The sequence below is a fragment of the Dermacentor variabilis genome, chromosome 2, assembly GCF_050947875.1.
Source record: "Dermacentor variabilis isolate Ectoservices chromosome 2, ASM5094787v1, whole genome shotgun sequence".
NCBI lineage: Eukaryota > Metazoa > Arthropoda > Arachnida > Ixodida > Ixodidae > Dermacentor > Dermacentor variabilis.
Window position 1 is genome coordinate 251,309,945 of NC_134569.1, and position 23,589 is coordinate 251,333,533.

General features: G+C 45.3%; 1 protein-coding gene across 1 annotated transcript in view; it reads left to right on the forward strand.

Annotated features, from left to right (window-relative positions):
- The first annotated feature begins 1,311 nt into the window (after nucleotides 1-1,311).
- Nucleotides 1,312-23,589, forward strand: part of LOC142573232 (replication protein A 14 kDa subunit-like) — a 44,566-nt gene continuing 22,288 nt past the window's right edge. Inside the window, exons 1-2 of the mRNA XM_075682830.1 lie at nucleotides 1,312-1,471; nucleotides 1,862-1,936. Of these exons, the coding sequence (XP_075538945.1) occupies nucleotides 1,400-1,471; nucleotides 1,862-1,936 (147 nt within the window). The 5' untranslated portion in view covers nucleotides 1,312-1,399. The remainder of the gene's footprint in view (nucleotides 1,472-1,861; nucleotides 1,937-23,589) is intronic.

Sequence of the window (23,589 nt, forward strand, 5' to 3'; positions counted from 1 at the left end):
GAAACATATGCGATGATCGTAACAGCGTGGGTACCGTTCTGCTACGATAGGAGCTGTGATGTTATACTTTGACAAGCTTTCAAACTGTTCGCTGCAGGTTACATTGAGTGACTACTTGATTCGATGGAGGAGGTTTCCGACCCTAAATAAAATAGTTTTGGCTAGTAATAGCAGCATACCTTACAGTCTGAATTAAGCTTGTCCAGCAAAAGGACTGTTTACGAACTGCGCGAGGCCCATAAGCAGTGGCAGGTGCGGGATTACAGATATCTTTGTTCAATATACCGCATGGTACAAGCATGCGGCATCAACGTTAATAGATCTATAAACGTTGTGCGGCGTGACTATGCGAGGTCGTACTGCGGCGTTAGCCCGTTTTCTATTTCTTTTCGAGAAAAAGGATGATAACAGAATTTTTTTTTTTCGGTTGTGTTCGTTCCGTTCTCTACGACGCACTCACACGTATTACGGAAATTTTGTCCTCAAAAATAGCCATCGCATTCTTTTTATGCGATCCCTCTCATATATTATGGCTGTATACAGACTAAAAAGGCAATGCGGAAGCGCACAGCTTATATATGTATCGTGCTGGTTCACCAACCGCAGTGATCGCCGTGTTGAGCAGCGCCATCGGCCTCATACAGGAAGGCTAGCGTAGACATATAGTAATTTCAAGCCTACTAGACTTTATATGCTTGAGAACGATGCCGGTGCATCACAAATATTTGGTAACGTCTGCCGCTCAGATGTTTCGTGGTTGCCTTAATTTAGGTTGGCAGTGCACGAGCATATGGCTCCTATGTTTTACTCCCTACGCCAAGCAATGAGACAGTGAGCTGATTTACCATTTAATGCTGGTAATACAGAGACACCGGTTTTCTTTGTTGAATAAAAACCGATATAAGCAAAATAGTTCACAACACATACAGACACCGCGACTGATGATGTGCGTACACCGCGGCTGATAAAGCGCATCGCATTTTTGCGCCCCCAAGACATATTTCCGCCTACTGTAGTCACCGATGCTCCGAAAGGCTTCCCTGACGACCTTATATGAACGGACGTTGCGCAAATTTCACAAAGTACGATCTAAAACATCTCGAAATCGTTACGCAGCACGACTTTCGAGCAGAGCCGCGCCGGATCGTCCAAGCCAGAGAGGAGGAAAGCCTCGCCGCGCGCCCTATCCTCCTCGCCGATGAAAAGCTCGTAATAACGTTGCCAGCGCCGGCCAACTTTTACCATAGTTGGCTACTTTTCAGCAATTTTCGGCGACTTTTCGCCCGAAGACCTGGCAACCCTGCTACACGGCATTCTCGTTTATTCGCGGCTAGCGCTGGCTAGCAGCCCTTCGGTTCTTGCGAGCCGTTGAAAGCGGTTGAAAGTTTCCAAGTGCAACATGCGCGTTAACGCCAAGCTCCTCGCTAATTACCAGAGGCAGACTGTATGCCTCCTCGGTAAAGTTCTCCAGGTACCTTCTTTTCTTTACGCCGTTGTTAGCCGGCCGAGGTTATCAGCGATTGGCGCGCGGCATTGAGGCATTTGTTCGTGCGAGAAAAACCGGGGCGAGGTTGTCAACGATTGACGCGCGGCATTTGTTCCTGTAAGAAAAACCGGAGAGGTGTACCGTGGAATACGAGAACCGGCATGTGGCAGCATGTAGCAGAAAAATAATTGAGGAAGGGCGCGTCGACAAGAACGAGAACCGGTAGCTGACTTGTTCGTTCGGACGCGTCTTTCCCGCCTGTTCTGTATTACGTGATCTTGCTCTTGCCACAAACTGACTCATTACACGCTGTAAGAGTTTGCGGGCAAAGTTCTGCTTATCGTATTATGACTGCCTTGCCCTGCTTTTACACAGAGCGAACCCCAGGGCATGTCCTTCAAGATGGAATCCCCAGACAAGCAGGTGGTTCAAGTGATCATGAAGAATCCAGTGAGTTGGAATTGTAAGCTTCTCCTGACGGGCGTCGTTTGGCTTTCAGCCTGTAGTAATTTACGCTGTCACTTATTCGCCTACTGATATATACTTGATGGGGAGAAAGACGTATCTACACAATTTACAGGAGGAAGTCTCGGAACATGGGTCAACATACGTTACTTTCAATGGAGAGGTTACATGAAATGAGCGCTCCAAAAGCAATGTGTTTAGGAAATACAAAAGCCCCAATAACTACACTAAAATTAAATGACACAATAATCCATGCAATACAATACAGCAATGTAATAAAACCCCCAAAGTATTACAAATTGATGAGGAAGCCTAGCATTTCAGGGAAGGTAGTGCAGTAAACAAGGACTGTGAATGCTTATTAGCCACTAAAGTTTATTCAATGTGATCCAAGTTTTTCAAACCAAGCAGTGCTAATTGGGCCAAAATTGTATGGAAATCACTTTGCACAGTCAGCAAAAGAGTAAAGACAGAGTGAATGAATAAAATAAATATGACAAACAAAGATTCAAAAGAGAAGACCACTCGGGCTGCTGTAGATTATCACGCTTCAAGGAATTACCCTCGCTGCATGTTAATGCCACTGAAGGCACAATAATGCTAGATTTACCAGCTTTCTGCATAAGAAAACCTTTACATAATTTCTCATTATAACATTTTCTTATACCTATTCAAAATTGGCAAACAAAGAGAGGACTTGCCCTGTGCTGCCATATGCGAAGCCTAATATGTGCCTAAACTCTTCTTTTGCTCCCTTAGTTGCATAATAAAGCATCTCCCTGTCTTATGTAGAAGTTGTGTGCCTAATTCCGACAGCACGTGGGAATTAGGCACACAACTTCGCTTGCACATGGAATTAATTTTCTGATTACTTAATGATGTGGTCCTTATTTCCTGGGGCCTGTAGCTTTGCCTCGTTTTTTGTGAACTACCGCTCTGGCACAGAACCGCAGAAACTTAATTTAGGGTAAGCGTTGGTTGCAAGTCAGGGCACGTGGTGCGTTCTTCGTCCTTGCTTGCTGTGATACCCTCATTTCGAAGTAGTGCTGTACCAATTTGTCCAAATATACACCTTGTTGTGATAGCAATTATATTTTGAAAGTGTTGCTATTTAAACATGTACAGGGTGTCCCACCTGCACCAAAATTTAAAAATATGTGAATTCCATGTAGCTGGACAGAACCAAAGTAATGTTTGCAGTTGCTTGGATCAAGTCAGATTATGTATTTTGCATAATTACGTGATTGACTATTATTAATCACCTCATTAAATATATTTGCACTAAAGGGGTGGGTGAGAAAATTGCAGACCATCCTGGGAAATGCCCGATCCAGCTTTCTATTGCTCAATATGTCTTACTTAAAAGTTTTTCCGAGCCTGAAAGAAGCCAGGCAAAAGTGCTGCATTGCACTTTTTTCTTTCTGGACTTCTTTCAGGCTTGGAAGAAATGTTTTATGTAGCACGTATTGAGCAATAAAAAGCTGTATGGGGAATTTTTCATGATGGTCTGTAATTTTCTCATTGACACTCTTGTTCTTAATGTAATATTTTATGGAGTTTATAAATAAGTAATCATTGTGGTTAGGCGAGATACAAAAAATAATCCGACTTGCGCAATCTGACGGCAAACAATGTTACCTTAGTTCTGCCCAGCTACATGGCACTCGCAGATTTTAAAATTTTGGGACAGGTTACATAGGACAGGTACTCTAGTTTAAAATTCTCGCACTGCAACTCTGTCTGTGGTTCTGTTTGTGTATAATGCAGGTTTCTCTCTGGCCTTCGCTTTCTATGTTAGATATACTAATATCATTGCTTTGCACATGATGTGATGTGATGTGTTTTAATCTTGACTTATAAGTGCAGCTGTCTACTTTGTGCCTCATCTTAGGGATGTTGTGTAAAGCTGAATGTTGTGTATAGCAATCAACAGCCATGTCCAGTGCAACAGAGTTGGTTGTTAGTAGTGTATGGTACATTAATAAAATATTGCATGTTGTGTGTATACATATATATATATCATAAGAAGCCAACAAACACAGACACCATGGACAACATAGGGGAAATTACTTGTGCTTAATAAATGAAATAAAGGAACTATAAATTAATGGAAATTAAAGTGGATGAAAAAGCAACTTCGTCTTTTTCAGATTATCATACAGGTCTTGCCAGTGACTGATGACATAGGCCCCCATTTCAAGAGTTTTTTGCACAAGAAACTGTTCATCACACACTTGTCACACCAGGTTCGAAATGAAATGATCAAAATGCCCCTCCATATGTCCACTGTCGATACATCACCTCATGGCACCAAACAATTAATCTCTTTACTGCACTTCAACACGACTCTCTGCACACCAAATTGCAATTTACACTGCTTGTTGTCTTGTGAATTAACGTCTGAACCTAAGTAACACTACTCAGAAAGTCTGCACCCACGTTTTCTCTCCCTTTAATATGTTCCGCATGAGAACAGTACTCTTGCAAAGCAAGGCTCTACCTCATTACTCTTCTGTTTGTTAACTTAGCCTTACTCAAGAATTCCAACGGCTTGGTTCTCCATTTGTATTCTGAGACATTTGCCAAACAGATAAATATGGAACCTTTTGACAACCCATACCAATGCCAGGCATTCTTTCTCCACTGTAGAATAATTTCTGTCCACATCATTGAGCTTCTTGCTGGCATAAAATACTGGATGTAAAACCCGTCCTTTACTTGCAACAGCACTGCTCCCAATGCCTTGTCGGATGCATCAGTGCACAACATGAACTCATCCTCCATGTTTGGGGCTAGCAGGTTTGGCAGTACCGCCATTTTTTTCTTTAGTGTTTTGAAGTCTTTACTGTGATGAGCTCTGTTTCAGCACATTACTAGCGCCTTTCTTCGCAAGTTCCACTAATGGCGCAGCTATTTTGGCGTAATGAGGTATAAACTCTGTAGAATCCCCTCAGCCCTAAGAACGATTGAAGCTCCTTGGTTTTTGGTTGCCCTGCCGCTTGGATTTCTTCTAATATGTCCTCTTTAGCAGCGATTCTGCCCATGTCTCTAACTTGCGTCCTAGAAAAAAAAAAACTGCTTGGAAGCAAAATTCACATTTCGTTCGCTTAATGGTTAACTTCGCGCCCTTCAGCCTTTGTGATAACTCTTCTAATGTTTTTAAGTGCTCCTCCCACATATCAGTAGCAACCAGAATGTTTATTTATTATTTGCACACTGCTAGCTTCACATTTGAAGCTGTTGCAGGAAAGGGGCAGGATACATATTCAGTTCAAGTAGACGGGGACATAGATAAGTTTAGGTGAACAAGGCAGTACATATGCACTCTTCACTCATTATGCAAATGCTATAAAAGGAGGGGGAAAAAGTAGTAAACGCCTTGTTGGAAGTTTAGCACACAAAAGAACAAAGAAAGAAAACGTACATATATTGGATGTTCATTGCACAAGAGACAAGACTCGGCAGGTACTGGGGGAGTCATGAGCAGCAAAAAAGAATAATCATCATCATCAGCCTGGTTACGCCCACTGCAGGGCAAGGCCTCTCCCATACTTCTCCAACTACCCCGGTCATGTACTAATTGTGGCCATGTTGTCCCTGCAAACTTCTTAATCTTATCCGCCCGCCTAACTTTCTGCCGTCCCCTGCTATGCTTCCCTTCCCTTGGAATCCAGTCTGTAACCCTTAATGATCATCTGTTATCTTCCCTCCTCATTACATGCCCTGCCCATGCCCATTTTTCTTGATTTCAAGTAAGATATCATTAACTCGCATTTGTTCCCTCACCCCAATCTGCTCTCATCTTATCCCCTAACGTTACACCCATCATTCTTCTTTCCATAGCTCGATGTGTCGTCCTCAGTTTAAGTAGAACCCTTTTTGTAAGCCTCCAGGTTTCTGCCCCGTAGGTGAGTACTCGTAAGACACAGCTGCTATACACTTTTCTCTTGAGGGATAATGGCAACCTGCTGTTCATGATCTGAGAATGCCTGCCAAGCGCACCCCAGCCCATTCTTATCCTTCTGATTATTTCGGTCTCATGATCCGGACTCGCGGTCACTGCCTGCCCTAAGTAGATGTATTCCCTTACCACTTCCAGTGCCTCACTACCTATCGTAAACTGCTGTTCTCTTCCGAGACTGTTAAACATTACTTTAGTTTTCTGTAGATTAATTTTAGACCTACCCTTCTGCTTTGCCTCTCCAGGTCAGTGAGTATGCATTGCAATTGATCCCTTGAGTTACTAAAATAGGAAATATCAGCAAACCGCAAGCTACTAAGGTATTCTCCATTAACTCTTATCCCCAAATCTTTTCAATCCAGGTCTCTGTATACCTCCTGTAAACACGCGGTGAATAGCATTGGAGAGATTGTATCTTCCTGCCTGACGCCTTTCTTTATTGGGATTTTGTTGCTTGCTTTATGGAGGACTACGGTGGCTGTGGAGCCGCTATAGATATCTTTCAGTATTTTTACATATGGCTTGTCTACACCCTGATTCCGTAATGCCTCCATGACTGCTGAGGTTTCGACTGAATCAAACGATTTCTCGTAATCAATGAAAGCTATATATAAGGGTTGGTTATATTCTGCACATTTCTCTATCACCTGATTGATAGTGTGAATATGCTTTATTGTTGAGTAGCCTTTACGGAATCCTGCCTTGTCCTTTGGTTGACAGAAGTCTAAGGTGTTTCTTATTCTATTTGCGATTACGTTAGTAAATACTTTGTAGACAATGGGCAGTAAGCTAATCGATCTATAATTTTTCAAGTCTTTGGTGTCCCCTTTGTTATGGATTAGGATTATGTTAGCATTCTTCCAAGATTCCGATACGCTCAAAGTCGTGAGGCATTGTGTATAGAGTGTAGCCAGTTTTTCTAGAACAATCTGCCCACCATCCTTCAACAAATCTGCCATTACCTCATCTTCCCCAGCAGCCTTCCCCTTTGCATAGCTCCCAAGGCTTTCTTTACTTCTTCCGGCGTTACTTGTACGATTTCAAATTCCTCTAGACTATTCTCTCTTCGATTATCGTCATGGGTGCCACTGGTACTGTATAAATCTCTATAGAACTCCTCAGCCACTTGAACTATCTCATCCATATAAGTAATGATATGACCGGCTTTGTCTCTTAACGCATACATCTCATCATCATCAGCCTGGTTACGCCCATTGCAGGGCAAAGGCCTCTACCATACTTCTCCAACAACCCCGGTCATGTACTAATTGTGGCCATGTCGTCCCTGCAAACTTCTTAATCCCATCCGCCCACCTAACTTTCTGCCGCCCCCTGCTTCGCTTCCCTGTCCTTGGAATCCAGTCCGTAACCCTTAATGACCATCGGTTATCTTCCCTCCTCATTACATGTCCTGCCCATGCCCACTTCTTTTTCTTGATTTCAACTAAGATGTCATTAACTCGCGTTTGTTCCCTCACCCAATCTGCTCTTTTCTTATCCCTTAACGTTACACCCATCATTCTTCTTTCCATAGCTCGTTGCGTCGTCCTCAATTTAAATAGAATCCTTTTGTAAGCCTCCAGGTTTCTGCCCCGTAGGTGAGTACTGGTAAGACACAGCTATTATACACTTTTCTCTTGAGGGATAATGGCAACCTGCTGTTCATGATCTGAGAATGCCTGCCAAACGCACCCCAGCCCATTCTTATTCTTCTGATTATTTCCGTCTCATGATCCGGATCCACCGTCGCTACCTACCCTAAGTAGATATATTCCCTTAGCACTTCCAGTGCGTCGCTACCTATTGGAAGCGAGGCCTCTGATTCTAGTTTCTTCACTGCTTTTAGGCTTCCTCCGTTCCTGGGAGCATGTTGAATTCTATCCATATTATACTTCCTTATGTCAACAGCCTTACGCTTGTTGATTAACTTGGAGAGTTCTGCCAGTTCTGTTCTAGCTGCAGGGTGGCAGGCTTTCATACCTTGGCGCTTAATCAGATCTTTTGTCTCCTGTGATAGCTTACTGGCATCCTGTCTAACAGAGTTACCACCGACTTCTATTGCACACTCCTTAATGATGCCCATAAGATTGCCGTTCATATCTTCAACACTAAGGTCTTCTTCTGAGTTAAAGTGGAATACCTGTTCTGTAGCTTGATCCGAAATTCCTCTATTTTCCTTCTTACCACTAACTCATTGATCGGCTCCTTATGTACCAGTTTCCTCCGTTCCCTCAAGTCTAGGCTAATTCGAGTTCTTACCGTCCTACGGTCATAAAAGAATATATATATATATATATATATATATATATATATATATATATATATATATATATATATATATATATATATATATATATATATATATTGTCACGAAAAGACAATTGAAGATGTACCCGGCGTCGGCGAGACAGACAGTTGTACAAGGTGGCGTACACAAAAACTCAAGCCAGCGTCCTCAGCCTCTGCTTTTTCTTCTGCAGTGCTCACCTCTTGCCGAGCGCGCAATCCAGTCACTTCTTTCTCAGCGCTGGCGCATGACACTTAGTGGCATTATGCCCCCGCCAAAAGAAAAGCATCGACCTGATGCTTACTAAACTACGATGCTTACTAAAAGAAAGTGGAAGTGTGGAAGTGGTATGAGATCGGGTTGGCGCCGCCTTAACGTGCGAAATACAGTTTGAGGCGAATAACATGCACTTTCTCTGAGTGGTGCTGTCGACGCCGAGGCAACGCGGCACCGTCGGGAATGACCTCATAGTTCACTTGACTAACGCGGCGTATCACTTCATAGGGTCCAAAGTATCTACTAAGCAGCTTCTCAGACAACCCCTGGCGACGAATTGGAGTCCACACCCAGACTTGGTCACCTGGCTGGTACTCGACTTGCCGATGTCGAAGGTTGTAGCGTCGCGCATCTGTGCTCTGCTGCTTCATGATGTGTATGCGCGCGAGCTGACGAGCTTCCTCTGTGTGTTGAGTGAGTTGCTCAGCGTCGGAAGTATGTGATGCGTCGGTGTCGTGCGGGAGCATTGCGTCTAGCGTGGTCTGGACCTCGCGTCCGTAGACAAGACGGAACTGCGTGAATCGTGTTGTTTCCTGAATGGCGGTGTTGTACGCGAATGTAACGTACGGCAGGACTTGATCCCATGTTTTATGCTGGACGTCTACATACATAGACAGCATGTCAGCAATGGTTTTGTTTAGCCGTTCCGTCAGTCCGTTGGTCTGCGAATAGGCAATGGCCTTGCGATGCTGCGTGCAGCTCAGCTCAAATATATCCTCTATCAGTTGGGCCTTAAAAGCAGTTCCTCTGTCGGTGATGACATGTGATGGGGCACCATATCTTAAGACTATCTTATCGATAAGGGAAACTTCGTAGGCCGTGGCACGTTATACAGCTTTCATCTCGGCGTAGCGTGTTAGATAGTCTGTGGCGACTATAATCCACTTGTTTCTGCTGGCTGACAAGGGAAAGGGTTCCAGAAGATCTATGCCGATTTTATCAAACGGCGCGGTAGGTGGTGCGATGGGTTGGAGTAACTACCCGGGCTTCAAAGACGGTGATTTCCTGCGTTGACACTCACGGCAGCTTTGCACGTAACGCTTCACCATGGTAGAATGTCTGGGCCAGTAGTACGTCTGGCGTACTCTTGCAAGAGTGCGTGAAAATCCCAAGTGTCCAGACGTGGGGTCATCATGGCAGGCAAGGAGAATGTCATCACGGAGGGTGGCAGGTACGACCAATAGATACTTTTTGTCACAGGCACTCGAGTTTTTCTTGTAGAGGACACCCTTTCAGAGGCAGAAGGTCGAGAGACTGCAAGAAATGTGTCGTAGATTTGTAACATGCTTGCCTTCTAGGTGATCGATTAGAGGACGTATTTCGGCGTGCTCACGCTGCCGTGTGATCAGGTCAGATGCGGTGAGGGCCCCAAAGAATGCGCCTTCTTCGTTCATGTCCTTATCACAAGTTTTGACGGGAACACATGACAACGTGTCAGCATCTTGATGTTTGCGGCCCGATTTGTAGACGATGGCAACGTCAAAATCCTGCAGATGGAGACTCCATCGAGCAAGTCGCCCGGACGGGTCTCGTAGGTTGGCTAGCCAACACAAGGAATGGTGGTCTGTCACCACCTTGAAAGGGCGACCATAGAGATAAGGCCGAAATTTCATGATGGCCCACACAACCGCTAGACACTTTTTCTCGGAAGTGGAGTAGTTGATTTCGGTGCGTGAAAGGGTGTGACTGGCATAAGTGATCACTCGCTCGACGCCTTCCTGGTGTTGAACGAGAACAGCGCCAAGACAGGCAGACAATGTACTGCTTTTAGCCTTGCCATCCAAGATTTTCACTGTGTCTAAATCAATGCTGAATAAAAGAAAAAAAAAGACCGATGTTGCTTGCGTCGGTATGTACCTCGGTGTCAGCGTCGTCGTCAAAGTGAGCGAGAACGGGTGATTCCTGCAGGCGCTGCCGTAACTCAGTGAAAGCTGCGTCCTGCTCATTCGTCCAAACGAAGGGTGTGTCTTCTTGCGTATGAGTGGTTCGACGATCCGGGAGAAATTAGCGATGAAGCGACGATAGTACGGAAACAGACCGAGAAAGCGGCGTACTGCTTTCTTGTCAGGAGGAGTCGGAAAAGCAGCAACAGCAGATGTTTTGTCTGGGTCAGGCTGGACACCGTTGGCGTTCACTACATGCCCGAGAAACTTCAACTCTTCGTAAACGAAGTGACACTTTTCTGGCTTTAGTGTGAGATTAGCAGAGCGGAGTGCCTCAAGTACCGCCTCTAAATAATTCAGATGTTCTCCGAAGGTCGCCGCAAGCACAATGACGTAATCTAAGTATACTAAACAACTGTACCACTTCAGACCCGTAAGAACAGTGTCCATCTTTCTCTGGAATGTGGCCGGTGCAGAACACAGGCCGAATGGAAGTACTTTAAATTCGTACATTCCATCCGGGGTAACAAAGGCAGTTTTTTCGCGATCTCGTTCGTCAACTTCGATTTACCAATATCCACTCTTCAAATCTATGGATGAAAAATACTTGGTTCACCGCAGCCGATCTAACGAATCATTCATCCGCGGAAGCGGATAAACGTCTTTTTTTGTGACGTTATTCTACTTTCTATTGTCGACACAGAACCGAAGTGTTCTGTCTTTTTTTTTTTTTTGACAAGGACCACTAGCGATGACCAAGGGCTTTGGGATGGTTGTATGACGTCATCGTCAAGCATTTTTTTCACTTGTACATTAATCATGTTGCGCTCTTTCGCCGATATGCGATAAGGCACATGTTGTATGGGACGAGTATCGTCATACATGATTATTCGGTGTCTCGTGATGGGCATCTGGCGTACCTTAGAAGTAGATGCGAAGCACCCCTTGAACCGAAGTAGCAACTCGTGCAGCGCTTTTTGCTGTTCCTCCGAAAGGTCTGAATTGATGTCAATATTGCTGAGTGTCTGAGCTGGGTTGTCCTTTGTCATAGACGCAAAGCATTCAGCAACGTCTGCTATGGGCTCAGCAAAAGCAATAGTAGTACGACGAAACACGTGCCGATGTTCCTGGCTGAAGTTCGTTACGAGGAGCGCAGAATGCCCACCTCGAAGCGTAATGAGACTGCGGGCTGCACATACACCATGAGTCACATAAGGGAGGAATTGCCCTCTGCAACAGCTTCGCTGTCACGCAGATTGTCGCATGCAACCGCTAGCAGGATGCTTGCGTGTGGTCGTAAAGTTGCACTGTTGGCGTAAACCCGAAGCGCTTTACGTCGGCAATTGTCGCGGCTGTTCACTGCTCTCTCTGTCGAAAAAGTCACTGTGCGCTCCTGGAAGTCTATACGCCTCGTGCACCACCTATAGAGGCGCCACTGAAAGCCACCTAGTGGACGCTTCCAACAGTACACGCGGGAGCAGTAGCAGACGAGAACCCTTTGCAGCAAGGATGGCTGAAGTTTGCGGCTGTGATTTCTCCTTTGTTCGGGTGCCAGGCTGCTTCTTTTGTGGTGACAGCTGTAGGGAAGATTCTGACCTCTGTGCAAACTGGTACGAACACGATGTTACCGGTGTTTGGGACAACATGGTCCACATACGTGCAAGGTGTGTCCTGCAGAAAAACGCCATGAACCCCATTTACATGACGTGGAGCTCATGTTCACTAGCCAACAAATTTTGTTGAGTGATGCGATCTCTCGATGGTTTTTTTTTTATTCTACCCTTGCCGCAATGCTGCTTCTGTACCTGAATAATAAGCACCCGTCATTAGTGCAGACTTATATAAGAAAAATCCGCACAGTGCAATCTCTGCATTTGCCATTGTGATTTTTCTGCCCATGAATACATGTGACATCGCCGAATAAGTGCAGTCGAAGTCGCCTCAAGAAGAGTAATTGCCAATTTATTGATGGAAACGCGTACACTAGCCAACGAAGTCACCGAACACTCGGGTTAATAAAAGCACGTCTTAGTGCTGTACCGCCGATGCAATTCTGCTGCATACGCCAATGAACTACAGTTCCCGCTGCTGTTTGTGCAATTTAAATTCCCCAAGGGAGCTGCTTGGAAACGTACAAAGCTCTAAAGACTGACTAACTTTTCAGTACTTTTTTATATTACTAGAGAGAGGTGCCACATGATATATTTAAAGGCAGAGCAGCGCCAGCCAAAGTAGATGAGCACTGGCGGCAAGGCCTGGTTTAGTCCCATCTGAAGCGTAAATATAAAAAAGAATTCAGTTGAGTACAAAACTCACATGCAAGAAGGGACTATGTTGTGAAATAAACAAATCACTCGGTGTGTTAAGTTTGCTCAGGCAGCATCGAGGTGTGATGACTTCCCAAACGGAATGCGAACTTTTCAGCGAGAAATGAAACAAAATACCATATGCAGCAGCTATTAGCAATTCTCGCCCTGAACTACCTATTTTCTAAACACACTTCCAAAAACGCAAATATCTAAGATGCGCTCGGGCGAAAAGAATAAAGCTTTTAAAGAAGCACTTCCTTGCTATCATTCCGATAAGACACAGCGTGATTTATACCCTTTACAAACAAGGCAGGGTGAAAACTTCGCAGCTCAAAAGAATCGACAAGAGTTATGCATGGAGCAATTAGCAACAGTTAAACATGCGCGAAGGCACGCATAAAATAGATGTAAAAACATGAAGTACGCGACAGCTGGTGCGAGGATTTACCGCGCCACATGAAACCAACAATTTCAGTTTTTGCCAACTTCAGTAGCTTTAACATACAACGCAATGCGCTCGTGCAGTTGTGCTGCCTAGCTAGTGCAATGCGGTAAAGAAGCGGAAAACAATATAAGCAGCAAACAGCATTCCGAGCTTTAGCGAAATGCCTTTAAACCTCATGCTGCACTGCAGGCGAACTTCGTTGCTCACGCGTCTAACTATGTTCGAGTGGAAAAAAACACCGACGAGACAATGGAAAGGATGAGAACAAGAAATTTCCCTTCAAAGCGACGATCAATTTTTGCTACCATTGCTCCCGCTGATGAGGCTTTGCCGGGAATGATTAAAACTGTATCGCCGGCACGTTTTCACCGGTATTTGAGTCCCTCACCCTGCAACAATTCTTCTTCGACATTCCCTGAAGCTTTGGCCACCCCATACGTGCAAATGGTGTTGCCTATCTTGCTCTGAAAATGTGAATAAGATAGAGAAGCACAATCAACGACACAGCAAACTACGGCACGCGCCAGGCTCCTCTCTCGCGTGTTCTGCGCAAGGCCGCCACCAGTGGCGCGTCTGTCGGCGTGCACAGCGCAAATAATGGCACCATACTCTCGCATAAACTCGACGCCCAAGATGAGGTCCCGAGAACAATTGCGGAGTATAAGGCAGCTGGCTGGAAACGTAGACCCACGAATTTGTACTCTTACCGCGCACATGCCCAACGGTGTTACGATATGGCCGCCAGCAGTACGAATTTGCGTTCCAGACCAAGGCATGATAACTTTTCTAAGTTCCCTCGCTAGTTTTCTGCACAAGATCGAGTAGTTGGCACCCGTATCCAATAACGCACTAACGTGGTGGCCGTAGAGCACAACAGGTATGTCTAGCAAGAGTCTGTCACTGAGTTCGGCTGCTGTCGTTGAATCGTTCTGAATAGACCGTGCTCGCGTCGATGGGAGGTCTTCGGAAGGGCGATTATCAGTGGTCTCACCCCCGAAGGTCGCTGTTTGTTTTCCCGGCGAGGGCTTGGCGATTGTCCCTGCGCTGCCATTGGAAGGCTTCTAGCAGCTGGGGAAGATCGCCTAGGGGACGGCGAGCGCGACTGCCGCCGTGGGAACAGTGGCATACCCTGCTGGTTCAGGTACTCTTCAATCACCCTAGGCCTTTCGCCATATCTGGGCCTTGGCGAATCCACGGCAATGCAGTCCAAGGCGGTGGTATGGGCACTCGCGGTATATGTGACCGGCTTCTCCACAGTGATAGCACAGAGGCCTTTTTTCTCGGGTACGCCAGACGTCGGATTTCCTTTCGAGCGGGCACCGATCCTCCATACGTTGGATCGGTTGCACTGATGGGAGCGGCGGGATGTATGATGCGGCGTAAGACGGGGCGGGAATGAAATGCATCGGAGCGCGGACAGGGACTCGCCCCAAAACTTCCGCATACGATGGCTGCTGCAACTGTGCTGTCACAGGCGGCGCATTGCTGCTTGGGCCGGGACCATGGATCGCTTGCTGCACTTCATTTCTCACGAGGGCAGAAATGGAACCCAGTGTGGGCTGAGGCGGGCAGCTGAGCTGTTGAAGCTCCTCACGAACCACAGAGCGGATAAGGTCTTGGAGAACGTCCAGGTTTCCAAAGGCAACCGCGTCCGTCAGTGAAGCAGTATTCGCGTGCCTGTCATACGTAGGTGAGCGCTGGTCCGAAGGCGAAGTAGCGTTCATTTGCCTTTCATAGTAAGCTGAGTGATGGTGCAGCATCTTTTCCATCGTGGTGGCTTCGGTTAAGAATTCACCCACGGTCTTCGGTGGGCTTCGAATCAGGCCAGCAAATAGCTGTTCTTTAACCCCCCGTATTAGATGGCGCAGCTTCTTTTCCTCTGACATGGTAGGGTCCACCCGACGGAAGAGGCGCGCCATATCCTCTACATACGAAGTCACGCTCTCATTCAGCAGATGAATGCGGGATTGGAGTGCCCGTTTGGCTCGTTCGCAGCGATCAGCATTGGTGTATGTCTCCAGCAAGGCATGGCGGAACTCGAGCCACGATTTGAGGAGCCCTTCTTGGTTCTCGTACCAAGTGCGAGCACCGTCCTCCAAGCTGAAGTAGAGGTTTCTCAACTTCGCTGCGTCGCTTCATTCGTTTATCTCAGCAACGCGCTCAAACTGGGCTAACCAGTTTTCAACATCCTCGAAGACATCCCCGTGGAACACTTTCGGCATTCTGAGATTCTGCAGCCAGTACTGAGTTGCCGTTGTGGCCGTACCTTGCATAATGGTCAATAGAGACGTCGATGTTGCTTCCATACTGGTCCATGGGGATGTCGATGTTGTTGCAGCGAGGTGATCAAGCTCCGGAGGTAATCCTCGGACGGATTCTCCTGCTGGCCCGGTGAACAGGGGTGTCCACTAGTATAGGGCTGGTACTCCTGCTACCGGGAGGAGTTTGTGGCATCGGATGAACCGTATCCCGCACCTCCACCAGTTTTGTCACGAAAAGACAATTGAAGATGTACCTGGCGTCGGCGAGACAGGCAGTTGTACAAGATAGCGTACACAAAAACTCAAGCCGGCGTCCTCAGCCTCTGCTTCTTCTTCAGCACCCACCTCTTGCCGAGCGCGCGTTCCAGTCACTTCTTTCTCAGCGCTAGCGCGTGACACCGAGCGGCAATATATATATATATATATATCGGGGTAGGAAACTGAGAAGTGTATCAGAATGCCACTGTACGACGCAGCTCGCCTATGTACAGATCTTAACTACGAAGCATTGTTTGATAACTTGGCGATAAAAGTTTAGAGTAATGTGCAGTGACAACGTCATCAGGCAACATGTTTCATTCACGGATTGCATGTGGAAAAAAGGAGTACCTGAATATGTCGTTGTGTAATCTGTATTCTGTTAAGTGCTCGGTGTGTTTTGTTCGAGAACTACCATACTTATACAAATCTTGGCCCATAGTTTTCTTTTTCAGATAATCATATTCCAAACTCTAGGGTCGGCTTAGATTTTAGGATTTAAAGAAACTTGCCAGTATTTCATTGAGACTGCTAAATGTGGTGCATAGCTAGCGCCATCTAGAAAAGTCAGTGTCGCAGCCGCTACTAGCCATGCCAGTAGCCAACCATACACAAGCGAGGTCGCCATTTTACGTGTCATGTCGGCCGTATCGATGTGTGTGGTGTGATGTTATCGCGATGGCACCAAGCAGGAGATGCCACTGCAGTGCCGCTTTCAAGCGAAAAGTTGTGATAGCCGCAGAGGCATTGTCAAACCTTCAAGCCGAGCAGGACTTCGGCGTCAACGAGAAAAACGTCCATCGTTGAAGGGGCAACGACAGCAGCTTTTTGCATGCACCACAATGAGGATGGCATTTAGCGGACAAAAGAAAGGCAGTCACCACGAAGTGGAGACAGTTTTGGCCGACTTTGTTCTGACGCAAAGAGCAGCCGCCCTTCCAGTGACAACAGAAGTGCTCCAAGCGAAAGCTACGGAAGTTTTGAGGGAGCGAGGTCTAACGCCGAAGGATTTCGAAGCCAGCCAGGGCTGGCTTTAGAAATTCATGAAACGCTTTGGCTTCAGCCTCCGACGTCGCACTTCAATCACCCAGAAGCTGCCAAGCGATTTTTAAGAAAAGCTGATTGCTTTTCAGAGCTACGTGCTGCGAAAGAGAGAAGCGGCAGGCTACAACTTTGGACAAAGCGACAACGCCGACCAGACAGCTGTGTATTCTGCTATGCCAGTGGCGTACACCGTGAATGAAAAGGGTGTTAAGGAGGTAAAGATGCGTCCTGCGGTACGAGAAGCAGCGAGCAACTGTGATGCTGTGCTGCACAGCTGATGGACATAAACTCCCTCCTTATATGATATTTAAAAGGAAGACACTGCCTGCTCGAGAAACTTTCCCAAGAAATGTCATTGTGCGGGCAAATGAGAACGGGTGGATGACGGGTGCGATGATGGAAGAGTGGGTTAAGATTATGTGGCGACAGCGACCAGTAGCCCTTTTGACAAAGAACTCCCTCGTCATCGACTCTTACCGTGGGCACTTGACCGACAATGTGAAGGCTGCGCTCGCCCAAGTGAACACGGACCTCGCTGTCACACCGGGCGGCATGACAGGCCTGTTGCAGCCACTTGATGTCTGCATCAACAAATCTTTCAAGGATCATCTGCGGAAATCTTACACGGACTGGTTGTCTGACGAAGACCACATGCTAACGGCAACGGGCTGCATCAAACGTGCATCGCTATCGCAGCTGGCGGGCTGGGTGGCTGCAGCGTGGGACGACATCTCAGGTACTTTGATTGTGTGCGCCTTTAAAAAGTGCAGCATATTAATGCGCTTGACGATACCGAAGATAGTGCATTGTTTGAAGGTGAAAGTGACGAGGAACACACCGACGACGACGTTGAATGAGCTCTGCACGTTCAGACTCAATAAATGCTGTTTGCATTTTGTGAACGCTGTCCTCGCTTTTTTTTCTTTGGCCTACATTCGAAGTAATATCTTTTTTTTCTTTTGGCTTTGTACTTTAGGGGTTCGGCTTAGAATCGGGGTTGGCCTAGATTCTAGTAAATACGGGTGTGTCTGTCTGTAGTAAGTAGTCACACGCATTAATTTTCATACTGCCATTAAGAAGAAGGAAAAGAAACTTAAAACGAAGTAGTCGAGCTCGATCTTGTATTGTGGGAAGTTGAGCTTGCCTTAATAGTTCTGTGGGGGAGTCAAGACGGCGATACTCGTTAAAAATAAATCTAAATGCTTTCCTTCGTGCGCTCTCCAATTTTAATACAGGGAAAATCTGACATCCACCAGTTTGTAGCAGTTGCTACAAAGGAAACAAACCGATACGGGTTCCTTGAAAGAAAAGCCTCACAATTGAAGAAAAATTTGTCCTGGTCGGGGACTCGAACCCGGGACGACCGCCTTTCCGCGGCAGTCGCTCTACCATCTGAGCTAACCAGGCGGCTAGCAGATGGCAGGGCAAAGTCGAATCTGTTGACAACACGAAGCAAAGGCAAGAATTTGACGAAATAGTTCTGCGGAAAGCCACAAGGTGGAGAGAAGTAATTAATAAAGGAAAAATGCAACATCCACCCATTCTTAGCAATTGCTACGAAGGAAACCCATATGGGTTCCTCAAAAGAAAAGCCTCACAGTTGGAAGAAAAATTCGTCCTGGTCCAAGACTCGAACCGGATTTTCAGTTGGATTTTCCCTTTGTTAATTACTTCTCTCCACTTTGCGGGTTTCCGTAGAACTCTTACGTCAAACTCTTGCCTTTGCTTCGTGTTATTGACAGATTCGACTTTGCCCTGCCATCTGCTAGCTGCCTGGTTAGCTCAGACGGTAGAGCGGCTGCCCCGGAAAGGCGGTGGTTCGAGTCCCGGACCAGGACGAATTTTTCTTCAACTGTGAGGCTTTTCTTTCAGGGAACCCGTATCGGTTTCCTTCGTAGCAATTGCTACGAACGGGTGGATGTCGGATTTTTCCTTCATTAACTACTTCCCTCCACATTGCGGGTTTCCGCAGAACTATTACGTCAAACTCGTGCCTTTGCTTCGTGTTGTTGACAGATTCGATTTTGCCCTGCCTTCTGCTAGTTGCCTGGTTAGCTCAGATGGTAGAGTGGCTGCCCCGGAAAGGCGGTGGTCCCGGGTTCAAGTCCCGGACCAAGACTAATTTTTTTTCAACTGTGAGGCTTTTCTTTCAAGGAACCCATATAGGTTTCCTTTGTAGCAATTGCTACAAACGGGTGGATGTCGGATTTTCCCTTTATTAATTACTTCTCTCCGCCTTGCGGGTTTCCACAGAACCATTACGTCAAGCTCTCCAATTTTGCTATGTTCTGTTTACGGAAGGGAATCATCATCATCAGCAGCCTATTTATGTCCACTGCAGGACAAAGGCCTCTCTCTCCCTGCGATCTCCAATTACCCCTGTCCTGTGCCAACCAATTCCAACTAGCACTCCCAAATTTCCTAATCTTATCGCACCACCTAGTCTTCTGCCATCCTCTACTGCACTTCCCATCTCTTGGTACCCATTCTGTCACCCTAATGGTCCAAAGCGCATTACATGACCTGCCCAGCGCCATTCTTTTTCTCTTATTGTCTATTAAAATATTGTCTATACCCGTTTGCTCTCTGATCCAAACCACTGTCTTTCTGCCTAGCATTCTTCGTTCCATCGCTCTTTGCGTGGTCCTTAACTTCTCAACTTCTATGCCAGTCTCCAAGTCTTTGTGCCATATGTAAGCACCGGTAAAATGCACTGATTGTATACTTTCCTTTTCATTGGTAATGGTAAGCTTCCAGTCAGGAGCTCACGATGTCTGCCGTACGCAATCCAACCCACTTTTCTTCTGGGAATTTCCTTCTCACGGTCAGGGTTCTCTGTGATCAGTTGACCTAGATAAACGTACTCCTTCACAGACTCTAGAGGCTGACTTGCGATCTTGAACTCTTGTTCCCTTTCCTGGTTATTTATCATTATCTTCTGCATATTAATCTTCAGCCCCATTCTTACACTCTCCCTGTTAAGGTCCTCAATAATTTGTTGTAACTCGTCCGCAGTGTTGCTGAAAAGAACAATGTCATCGGCAAACCGAAAGTTGCTGAGGTATTCGCAGTCGATCCTTACTCCTAAACCTTCCCAGTTTAATAGCTTGAATACTTCTTCCAAGCACACAGTGAATAGCATTGGAGAAATTGTCTTCTTGTCTGACCCCCATTCTTCATAGCTATCTTCCTACTTGTGTAGAATTAAGGTGGCTGTGGAATCTCTGTAGAAATTTCCACGCTATTTACGTAAGTGGTCTGTACTCCTTGATTATGCAATGCCTCTATGACTGCTGGTATCTACTTAACCGAATGCTTTTTTGTAATCTATGAAAGCAATATAGAGAGGCTTATTGTACTCTGGATTTCTCTATAACATGATTTATGGCATGAATGTGACCCATTGTAGAGTATCGATTCCTGAAGCCAGCCTGCTCCCTTGGTTGACTAAAGTCCAATGTTGCCCTTATTCTATTGGAGATTATTTTGGTAAATATTTTATATAATACTGGGAGTAAGCTAATGGGCCTATGATTTTTCAGTTCTTTAACGTCGCCTTTTTTGTGGATTAGTATAATGTTTGAATTCTTCCAGTTTTCTGGGACCCTTGCAGTTGATAGACACTTTGTATAGAGAGCCGCCAGTTTTCGTAGCATTATGTCTCCTCTATCTTTGATTAAATCGACTATAATTCCATCCTCTCCTGGCGCTTTTCCCGTTTCATGCCTTGCAAGGCCCTTCCGACCTCACCTCTAGTTATAGGAGGAGTCTCTGTATCCTGTTCATTATCATTTTGAATACTCCTGAGCTCTCTGGCTGCTGTACAGGTCAGTATAGAATTTTTCCGCCGCTTTTATTATACCTGCGAGATTGCTGATGATATTACCCTGCTTATCTTTCAGTGCATACATCTTGGTCTGTTCTATGCCAAGTTTCCATCTCACTGATTTCAGGCTGCATCCATTATTTACAGCTTCTTCAGTCTTTCTCACGTTATAATTTCTAATATCACTTATTTTCGCTTTGTTGATCAGTTTTGACAGTTCCGCAAATTCTATCTTATCTCTTGAGTTGGATATTTTCCTTCTTTGTCGTTTTGTTATTAGGTCCTTTGTTATTGGGAGAGCTTGCCTACTGGCTGCATTGGTGCCTTGCCTCCCACTTCAATTGCTTCCTCTGAAGCCCACCTTGTTACGGTTTCATTCACTACCGCTGTGTCATTATCCTCATCTCTCTTTTCCAAGGCTGCATATTTGTTTGCAAGTACCAGCCTAAATTTGTCTGCTCTTACCCTTTCTGCCTCTTAAGTTGACCTGTTTTTTCTTGACCAATTTTACTGTTTCTCTGTTCAAGTTGATGTGAATCCTAGCCCTCACTAACCTATGATCACTGCACTTTACCCTACCTATCACTTCTACATCCTGCACTATGCTGGGATCGGCAGAAAGTATGAAATCAATTTCGTTTCTTGTTTCACCATTAGGGCTTTTTCAGGTCCACTTTCTGTTGCTACGTTTCCTGAAAAAGGTGTTCATTGTTGTCAGCTTATTCCTTTCTGCGAATTCTACCAGCATCTCTCCTCTATCGAGTCTAGAATCGACGCTGTGGTTGCCAATTGCTTCTTCACCCGCCTGCTTTTTCCACACTTTTGCTGTAAAGTCACCCATTACTACTCTACACTAAGTTTGCTCTTTTCTCATTACTAATTCAACATCTTCATAAAACTGATCTAGTTCCTCATCGTCGTGACTGGACATTGGAACATAGGCTTGTACTGCCTCTAATGTGTACGTCTTATTGAGTTTGATTACGACTACTGCTACCCTCTCGTTGATGCTGTAGAATTCGTCAATGTTGCCCGCTATGTCCTTATAGATTAAGAATCCTACCCCGTATTGCTTCTTATTCAGGAGACCTCTATAGCAGAGGACATGGCCGTTTTTCAGCAATGTGTAAGCCTCACCAGTTCGTCTAATCTCACTAAGCCCGATAATATACCAAACAATGTCTGATAGTTCTTTGAAGAGTCCTGCTAATCTAGCCTCACTCGAGAGGGTGCGGGTGTTAAATGTTACAAGGTTCACTTTCCATTGGCGGCCTGTCCGGACCCAGAGATTCTTAGCACCCTCTACTACGTTGCAAGTCTTACCGCTGCCTTGGTCGGGTGCTCCACAGCTGCTGGGGACTGAGGGCCACTGGTTCATTGAAGATATCATTAGGGAGGTTGTGGCCGAATACTGCACCAGGGAGGCCAATTCCTGTTCTGGTGAGGGAGTGTCTTTGTTCAAGCTTAGTGGCCCTTCCTAATTTGGTTATACCTGGATTAGTATAGCCCCACTCGCTCTTGGCATTTTTCGCCAGTATCAGGCGTCACTTCAAGCCTACAGATCTAGGTGTAGGGAAACCAGCATACTATTCATTCCATAATCCATTATAGAGCGAACTAGTGACAGGTATATGCTAAGCGTTTAGTATCTATTGATGCGGATCTAAGCGAGTATTTTAACGAGTATAGAACTGCCAGTGCTTTATTAACAATATGTTACCTGCTTGCCCCATTTAAGATCTGAGGAAATTATGATGCCTAAATATTTATACTCTTCTACTTTCTTTAACATCTGTCCTTGTAAATAATATGGGTAGTTCATGGGCACTTTTTTATTCGTGACTGTCATACAAACTATTTTCTGTGTTAATCACCATCTGCAGCATTGTGTTATATATTCAAGTGCACTGTGTAAGGTTATGTGGTCATCATGACAGGTTATTTCCTTGTAGGTAACGCAGTCGCCTGCAAACATTCTTACTGTGGCGTTAGTATTAATGTGTAAATCATTGATAAAAAGAAGAAAGAAGAGGAGCTAAAACGGCACCTTTTGGGACGCCAGATAGCACATCGCCGCAATCCGAAGAGTAGTCTGAAACATACATATTGACGTTAACCTGCCAGATAGCTTTCTATCCACTTGGTGATGTTGTTTATCACCGAGTTAGTGGATAAGTTTCTGAAGTAACTTTGGATGGAAAACCCGATCGAACACTTTGGATATGTCTAGGAATATCATCGGTTTGACTGCATTTGTCCATTGTAAGCGCTAAGTCGTGGATTGTCTCAGTCAATTGAGTAGTCGTATATAATCCTTTTCTAAAGCCGTGCTGATTAGGGACAATTAATTTTTGTTTTCTGCGAATGATACTATGTGTTTTAGGATTATATGTTAGAGGATTTTGCCAGCCGTACAAGTAAGCGAGATCGATCAGTAATTTGCTGTACTGGTAAGGTCACTGGATTTATGTATAGGAATACCCTTAGCAATTCTCAATTTCACCAGAACTTTGCTCATTTGCAATGATTTTACAAAAATAATCAGCAAGAAATTGGACATTCATTTTGTGTAGCACTTTAAAAATGCGTTTAGTATGTTGTCAGGACCACAAGATTTGTTGGGGTCTATTTCAAGTAAGTGGGAAAAAATTCCCGATTTGGTTAAGATTAAGTCTAGTTTTGCTGTGTTGCTCGGAAGAGGTTTGAGGCTGAGTTGTTTACCATTGTCTTGTGTAAATACTGAAATAAAGTATTCATTGAACTCTGTAGCATTTCCCATAGCTTCAGTTGGTGATGGATTACTAGTCTGATGGGATTTCGAATTAAGGTATTGCCAAAACTTAGACGGAAGTGTTTTGATAAAATTACTTGAGGTGACATTCATGTATTGATCTTTTCACTTTTTTACGGCTGACTTTAGTGCTAGGGAGTGTTCGCGTATTTTTGTAGTGTAGCCTACTAAAATGATCAATGTAGTACTCTACATTTTGCATTCCATGCAAGACTCGTCTCATCAGTTTTGTGAATACTGCTGCAGCTGTTTTTAACCCAAAAGGCATGTACTTAAAGTCTGCTAGAAAATGAAAAT